At 41.5% G+C, this 8,980-nt stretch overlaps 1 protein-coding gene across 1 annotated transcript; it reads left to right on the top strand.

Moving 5' to 3' along the window:
* The first annotated feature begins 575 nt into the window (after positions 1–575).
* Positions 576–8,279, top strand: LOC109461783 (receptor activity-modifying protein 3-like). The gene is made up of 3 exons (XM_019758187.1): positions 576–666; positions 5,928–6,063; positions 7,682–8,279. Exons 1-3 carry the CDS (start codon positions 621–623, stop codon positions 7,926–7,928), a joined length of 429 nt encoding a protein of 142 aa, XP_019613746.1. The 5' UTR covers positions 576–620; the 3' UTR covers positions 7,929–8,279.
* Positions 8,280–8,980: the final 701 nt, after the last annotated feature.

Raw genomic sequence — 8,980 nt, forward strand, 5'->3', positions numbered from 1 at the left:
AATTGGTGTGGCCTTAGCCAGTCTTTCGTCATTTCCTCCGTCAGACTGACGTCTATAGATTTGAGGACAAGAGATTCAGAAGAGGCACTTATAACTGTAGAGTCTGTAGAGTTTTTGTATTATTACCTTCGCCAAGAAGGTTATGTTTTCAGTAGCGTTTGTCTGTCTGTGTGTGTGTGTGTGGGTGTTTGTTTGTGTGTGGTTTAGCAAGATAACTCGAGAAGCAGTGGATGGATTGGAATGAAACTTGGTAGGTGGGTAGATCTTAATGACACCTAGAAATGATTAGATTTTGGGCCCCCTGGCGGCTTTCCTAGGTACTGCAGCAGAACTTCCGGTTTTGATATCTCCTGATCTGGACATGCTAGGGTCACAAATTTTGGGTGGTAGAAAGCTCTTGGGCTAGTTTTAATGATGTATTGTACATGTGTTATATGGGTTTTTACCTGAAATAAAGAATGAATGAATGATAAAATCTGCGGACACTACATTGGCGGCTTTCACACCTGTTATTGTTCTCCCCATTGTTTATTGACAGTAGGATGATTGAAAGGTTGTTATGTCGTTATGAACTGCAGGTGAGAGGCAGAAGCGTCCAGGCGGAAAATGACTAAAGCAAGATGGCGTCCACACGAGTCACACTAGTAGTGTTGTCTTGCACGTTCGGTGAGTGACGCTCTTTCCTTATTTTGATGTTTTGTATTATGATTCTGAAAGTGATTTTTTATCAACTCAACAAAGAGTCCAGGGACTTTTGGATGGTCGTCTAGAAATAAAGATCTAACAAAGCTAAATGCATATATGAAAAATGCCATCTTACGTACAGAGTATATGTATGCAGCAAACTACGTACAGAATATACGACAGCGGCAACAGTTAATGGGGGCCCGCAAGCCCTTTTCCATAGAGCGTAATCGGCCGTTTTAATTCTACGTAGAGCGTAGACGGACCACTCTAATATTTTTGCGTAGAGCGTATTCGGCGTTTTAATTCTACGTAATGCGTTGTAGCCACTTGGAATTTATCCTAAAGCGTAATCGAGAGGTTTCCGAATTCAGCGGAGAGCGTTGTCGCCCCCCCCCCTTGCAGGCCCTCATTAATGTGTAGAAATGAACGAGTTACAGATTTTGAAGTACACAAGGGATGGTCCTGGGTTGTATCAGAAACCGTGTATTCTGTGCTTCCCTGTTTTTAAACAGTTTCTTACCAGCAAGGACATTATACACAGTGTATAATGTCCTTGGTACCAGGAAATGCAACAAGTTACGGTAGATGCGGTTTAAGAGGCCTTCCGTGCCTTTAAATGCAACAATACTGATTGTGTAGCGAAGGAAAATGTGTTGAGAAAAATTATATGAAGAAAAAGTAAATAAATGATTTTTTTTCTTATTGAACTGGACAATCGGATCAGAAAAAAGACGCCTGGTCCAGACGTCCAGACCCCTTCTTATAAACGGCAAAAGCTAACACGGGCATCAAGGTTTTCTTACCTAACTGTAAAATATTTGACCCATTAATACGTAGATGTTGGTGTATGGTGTCTGGGAAGAATTTCTTCATGTTTTCTTCTGAAAAATCATGAAAGTCTCTCCTTGCGTCCAACCGTAGTCCTTAGCTTTATAAAAAGAGCAAGACTTGGTGGGTAGATCTGTGTCAGTATAGCCGGTATAACCGCCATTCAGCGTGACACACCAGCTTCGCAGGCACGCGGCGCGGCGGCAGCTAGCTATATCACACCGAACGACTTGTTACACTCAATCTTTGCACATCTAATTGCAGGAGCTGATGCCCCAACTGTGCTTGGTGGCAACGAGTTCCAGTCTACGACAGTTCTTGGAAAATACGAGTTTTTGAATACCTCAATTCTTGGTTGATAACTCTGATATTTGAAGGCATGACTGTTTCTTGTTCTTTTCTTGGCTGGTATCAGATACGTAGTGGTTGGTAGATTTGTGTTCATCCGAGAAAGGCACAAAATAATTGACTAATTTCTACCCTCAGCGTGACTCCATGGCGTTTTGCTGTTTATCATAGCCGGATGAGAGTAAATCATGCTGTTTACTGGCACCCAATGCAATTTTAGGGCAGCAAAACTGGAAATATTCTGAATAAGGCAATCTGTATGATATCGACACATACAGCTTTACATTAGCACATTTGAATCAGTATTTCAATACTTCAGGAATTTAAAACTGCAGAATCAAGCCCCAAGATTAGTCCTTTATTTTCTGGGTGGTACCCTAAAAATCAATCCAGGTCCTTTCAGTAACCGATTTTTGTAAAAATTTTTGTCAGTTTTACTCTATGAGTGTCGATATACATAGGGACAGTGTTGTTTCAACTTAGTATGTAGAAAAGTGACTAGAATATTAACTTTGAAAAATCTGGTTTCCAAGCCCTGAAAAATACATACGTTTAAAGTAAGGTCCCATCATCTGAGTGTACTAACGGGGTGTCATCACAGGCACACCGCATAATTATCAGTCACTTCACAGAACCGGGAGGTCGCCTGGAGGTCAGCACACAAGTCATGAGCGCAGGAAAACATCTTTATCCGTGAAATATATGACTGATTCGGCTCTTCCTTGGCGTTTCTCTGCGTTGCTAGGCTCAGTACTCGAACTTTTGCACGCAGGCATAAATTTGTAACATCTATGTAGGTATGATGCCCTTACATATATACATTTAGGAGGAGGTTATCTGCCCTAGATCCTACTTGGTTTACAAGAAAACCAGGCCTTTTTAGCATAGGGGCCCCTATGCTATGATTTTGACCCCCTATGCTATAATTTTGACCCCTATGCTATATTCTTTTACCCCATATGCTACGTTTCAACCAGCATAGAGGTGTTTTGGAAGGGAGAACCTTCATAATTTTTTAGAAAAAAGATATAACTTTAGAATGAAGCTATAGCAAAGGGAAAACTGTTCCACATTATATACAAGAAATAGTGTCTCAGGGGGTTATGAGTTTCAATATTTTTTCGGCTCAATGCGTGATTTGCGCCACGAAAGTTGCTCTTATGTACCTGACCCCTATTTTTCTAACGGCGTCGCTCAATATTAATGCAAGGCTAATTATTTTTGGCCAGTCTAGGCATAGAGCTAGAGGTACTAAAGTGAGTATAATGTAGTTATGTCAGGAGATGGCGGTGGACCTTTGTTTTGAAGCTTTGTGGATTGTAATCGGACGGAAAGCAACTGTTTGGAAGAGAGTTCCATAATTTTGCAGTCCGGGGAAAGAATCTGTTGTTGTAAAATTACTTATGAATGACTATGCTATGAAAAAATCCTGGCTAGAACACTGGAGAGTAATTCCAAGGATACATGGCCAGTTCTGAGTCCTGGGAAAAATGGAGCGTAAACGCACACTTTATTGTGTGAGAGAATGGTAAGTTGCGTGATATTGTGGTGACAACAGAAATACCTTTATGTGTTTGTTTATTTTCTGTCGCCATCTTATGGTCCGACGAACATGTTCTCAAAACAGGATCACAAAGGGAAATAATGAGAAAGGGGAAGTTTTTGTTTGCGATTTTTGACATTCTATGTCACCACGGTAATCTTCTAAACTAAAGTAGTGATGACAAGTTCCAACCCTCACTATTGGTGCCTACTGTGGCATAAGCTTCGTGGTGTTGTGTTTGTTTCGCATAACCGGTAAACCGCTTTTATAGGCGTAACACTCCAGTTTTGTACATGTAAGTACAAGCTGCGTAAGACTGGACTGTAAAGTTTGAACCACTCACACCGGGAAGGTCCTCTACTCTTTTCGATAAGTGTGGTGGGTTATTTAACATGCGTAGGCTATGGCTCTCCCAAACACGGGACCTCCAATTAATGTCCTATCCGAGGGATGTCCCTAACCTAATCCTAAAGCTAGGTACTCATTTCCACCTGAGTGAAGTGAGGAAAGTCGTGTAAAATGGCTTTCCCAAGGGCACAAGATCGGTGACATGGGTAGGATTCGAACCCGCGACTTCTTGGGCCTGAGCCCAAGAACACTCTTTGTCTGTGACTCCTGCTTTTGCATGTCTTCTTGATCCAGCAGTCGAATGAAAGTTTCTTAATGAGATTCCTAAAATACCTAGACAGAATTTATTTTGAAATCCTATTCAACCGTAGAGGCTGACACGTTGGTAATGTTACATCAATGGTTCACGCAGTAAGGTAGTACATGTACAAGAAAGTGGTGTGTTCTGCGTTCTATCCTTTTTTTTTATTCGTTCACGTAGAAAAAGGTACAAGACATGGTGAAGCCGCACTCAAGTGGAAAGCACTTATGTTTACGGCACCACTAGATAAATACATATAATAAAGAAAAAACAAACGCATCTTTAAGACAGGCAAAACAGTAAATACAGGAAATTCAAAAGCGCAAGTCCGGTTCCCCACCCAATGACAAATGATGGCAAAGAGAGGACACAATACATAGTCTATAGATAACAAAGGGGGAAATTGAAATCTTTTAAAAACGTTCTGATGTTCTATCCTTGCCAGTACGGCTTAGCAACAGTTGCTGAGGTCGAAATCTTAACTGAGCTGAACTTATTTTCGACTTGGTAAAATTTGTCAAGAAACAGAAATAGAGAGACAATAAATGTCCTTGAATTTAAAGAAAATACTTGAGACTCCATTTTCTTGAGAGTTGAAGCATCACCGTACATGAGAAATCATCACAGAGTTTTTTTTTTTTTTCTAACGGTGTCGCTCAATGCAAGGCTAATTATTTTTGGCCACTTCTAGGCATAGAGCTAGAGGTACTTAAGTGAGTATAATGTAGTTATGTCAGGAGATGGCGGTGGACCTTTGTTTTTGAAGCTTTGTGGATTGTAGTCGGACGGAAAGCATCTGTTTGGAAGAGAGTTCCATAATTTTGCAGTCCGGGGAAAGAAGCTGTTGTTGTAAAATGACTTGGAGACAGGTATGTTAACGGTGTATTGATGAGAACTGGAAGAGAACCTAGTGGCACGCTGAAAGGTTCTGAGCGGCGGAACAAGAGTTAATCAAGATTCCTTCAAGTCATCCTATACGAATGATTCCATCCAGAACTGTCACTCTCACAGCAGTGCGTGTCGTTTAGCCTTCAGACTGTAATGGTGTAAGGGACCAGAATTGCTGACCCAGAATTCACGCCGCCACATTCTACAGTACTATTAACCTGTGCACTGATACAGAACGGACACATGAGACTCCGGCCAGGGAACATTCTAGTCAACGTCTACAGCTGCACCCAAACAAGACATCTAGGACAAATACCTATGCACCATAAGCTCACTAGATCTCGTTCGTAATGATGAAAAGATATCAAGACGGACAAATGTGAAACACCATCAGGCAATGCAAATCTATTATATGTTTTGTTTATGGAAAACTCAGGACCGATGGCTAATTGCAAATACAAAAGTAACATGTGATACAAGTACAAGAAAGTTATACATCACTAGACACAAGAAATACTGTAAACTCCCAGTGTGTGTGTATATAATGACATACGCGTACTGGCCAAAAATATGCCAATATAGGGCTAAAATTAGTCCCTTTTGCTTTGGCGGTGGACGTTTTTTTTGGGGGGGGGGCAATTTCATGATGTTTATGATTTTTTTTCCAATTTGTAGCACAGCTCAAACGTCGTAAGGAAGTTTGGACTTGTAGTGACTTGTTGATTTACGCCAACCTGATACCTGGGTATAGTCACAGTAGGCCTGCAGCTGGTCTATCAGAATTCTGTATCTATATCGGTATAATCGCCCTTCGGCGTAACACACCAGCTTTGCAGGCACGCGGCGCGGCAGCAGATAGCTATATTACACCAAACGACCGTTCGAATCAGGTTTGAGCTAAAAGTCGATTGACAGAGAGAAAACTATTGTAATCTATTGCTTCATGATCTTCACTCAACTCTCTGCCCCCTATCCGTCCCACAGTGATGTCCCAGCTACTGTTGACGGCCGGCCTGTGCCCGGACATGCAGACTTACGACAGTTGGATGGCGTGGTGTGAGGACGAGTTCACCTACTCAGTCAACATCTCCTACATCTGTGACTGGGACCAGACTATAGTGTGAGTTATGAAAAACCTTAAACTGTTCTCCAACTGAAAATTTGACTCACCAGAAATTTTCGACTGAATCACTCAGTCTTCCTCAGCTATCTGACCCAAATGCTGTGGACACGTGATTTTCCCACGTGTGACGTCAGCAAAGGGTCAAAGGTTGAAGTCGATATCGCACCCCGTCCCGGTTGAGCGATGGTTGAAGTGCCCTTTGACCCTTTGCTGACGTCACACGTGGGAAAAATCACGTGTCCACAGCATTTGGGTCAGATAGCTGAGGAAGACTGAGTGATTCAGTCGAAAATTTCTGGTGAGTCAAATTTTGAGTTGGAGAACAGTTTAAGTTTTTCATAATGTAATTTACCAACTCAGATGAACTTTCATGCTGCTATAGTGTGAGTTCTTCTCTTGCATTCGTCTTCAGCTTTCTGCACGGTTTGATGGTTATAGCCTGGTTACCAGTACCAGACCTATTATAGCTCCCGAGTCCTACATCCTATCCGCAAACAGGAGAGGATGTAGGACTCGGGAGCTATAATAGGTCTGGTACGAGGCCATAATGGTTAGGCCACACCAAATAATTTTTATGGATGACATCCGCGCGCGCATTGATTTTCCTGTAACTATGACCAAAGAGTCAAGACAATGTCGTAAATCTCAAGATTGGAAGATTTTTTAAAAGGAAAGAAACAGGACAGGACAACAACTGCTGTTCCACTGATTTATTTCTGTTTTCATGACGAATAAAAGTCTTGGTTGTTACATTGCATTCTCTCATACAATTTATGCCCTAATATTTGTCGTCTCTTAGTATATACATGTATTTCAAATCTAGGCATCTTGTTTTTCCGCGCTCTCGCATTAGATTTAGAGTCTCCAGAGAACATCATCCGTAAAAAATTACTTGGTGTGACCTTGTAAGATCGAAAACGATCGACACGAATTCTAAAGTTGAACACGGCTGGGCACCAGGCAACTCTCTCCTAGCCATGTACACTTTCTGGGCGTTAGTTTTACTCTAACACACTCAGAAATGCGTGACTGCATTTTGGAGTCTTAGTGAGATTGTTATTTTGCTGTTCTCGGTATTGCTGGTTCTCAAAATGAAGCAATTTTACAGTTGTTAGACAGACCTGGCTCTGAACCAAGCTAGCATCTACGCAGTATATAATATGTATATCCAAGAGTATATAGAAACTTTATCGCAAAATCATGGCCGTTGGCTAATTGCTTTTACAATCAAGTATAATACTCTTTGCAATACAGTAACAGGAGACAGGTAACAACTGTCTGGAAAAAACTTCTACTTCCTAATTCTACTACTACGCTAGCTATTATAGGGTTCGACTTCTTCTTTGAAGGCAGTGGATAATGAATAGTCCCACATTCTGCATAATTAGTGGGTTTTGTGATCTTAGTAGAAATGCAGTTTTTTGGGGATCTTCTAAATGGCGAAAGGATGGAGAAATTGTTGTAACTGTCTGAAATAATCTATTTCTTTCGGTCTCATAGTGAGGACACTGGCTAACAAAATGTATTTCATTTTCCACTGCATTCATCTATATAGATCTGTTGAAGTATCTATTACACAGCTCCATAAACACATCCTGTTTACGTTTTGTTCCAGGCCGTACAGTCGAGTCACCAAGTGCGCAGAGGCAGTGTCCCTGACCCTGAATTGCACCGACAGGAGGCGCTTGTTCGACGTGTTTATGCTGGACCTGCACAGACGTTTCTTCGCGAACTGCACTCCTCCGCGAGAGCCTGACTTCGACGCCCCGGACGATGTCTTCGCCGCCGCGGTGGCCATTCCGACCGTCCTGGTGTGGGTTGCCGTGTTCGCCTGGACGTACTGGAACGCGAACAAGAGATGACAATGCCAAAACGGAATGTTTCAGTCCCGCTACAAAGAAATATCGGGAAAAGATGTTGACAAAAGATCTTGTTTTTGGATACTGGAACGCGAACAAGAGATGACAATGCCACAATGGAATGTTTCATTCAGCCCCTCTACAAAATGAGAAGAAATATCGGGAAAAGATGTTGACAAAAGATCTCTGTTGTTTTTGGATACAGGTTTACCTCCAAATCGTCAAAAAGTTCTGACTTGTACTGGAACGCGAATAAGAGACGACAATGCCACATTGTAATGTTTTATTCAGTCCCGCTACAAAATGAGAAGAAATATCCGGAAGGAAAAGATGTTGGCAAAATATCTCTGTTGTTTTTGGTTTACCTCCAAATCGTCAAAAAAGTTCTGACGTGTCGACGGGTCAAAACGTCTGGTTGTGTATCGATCCAGAGTGAGTATTAAGATTTAAAGTAAGGATAATTCTCTTCGCTCAAAAAGGATGCCTAAGATCGATCAGTGTGAGGGTCAGAGCTAGAGCTGAGGACTTTATGGGTGAACAAGTTCACGTACAAAGCCAGTTGCGTTCCGGTTTCCATTTCACGCGTGTATTTGCCATATATATTCATTTAAATGACCTGTGGGATACACCCAGTACGTAGTAATAAGCAGAAAATATTCTGGTATAGTTGTGAATATAGTGGACATTTAAACTTGTGATGTAAATAATGACAGAAAACGTGTAAAACCACAGTGCCCCTGTAAAAACAGGAAGAAAACAAAAAAAAAATCACTGTAAAATCTGTTTAGACTTTAGAGTGCCTGTTGAAGTATTAACTACACGGAGTCCCATCTACGAAATGTAGTAAAACCCTATAGAACGTATTTATTGCAAACATTTTGCGACCTCGACCATGGGGTGCATAGTTTAAGTAAACCGCCAGATGGCGTGATGAGACTATGCCTACCCTACCACAATGGCTACTAGTATACGTGAGTGAAGACTTCAATGTTTATACATGTACATTGTACTAGTATTTATTATTACCACAGAGCTTGGATAGTGGTCAGAAAATT

Source organism: Branchiostoma belcheri, unplaced genomic scaffold (genome assembly GCF_001625305.1).
Source record: "Branchiostoma belcheri isolate BF01 breed outbred unplaced genomic scaffold, Haploidv18h27 scaffold96, whole genome shotgun sequence".
In the NCBI taxonomy this organism is placed as follows: Eukaryota; Metazoa; Chordata; class Leptocardii; order Amphioxiformes; family Branchiostomatidae; genus Branchiostoma; species Branchiostoma belcheri.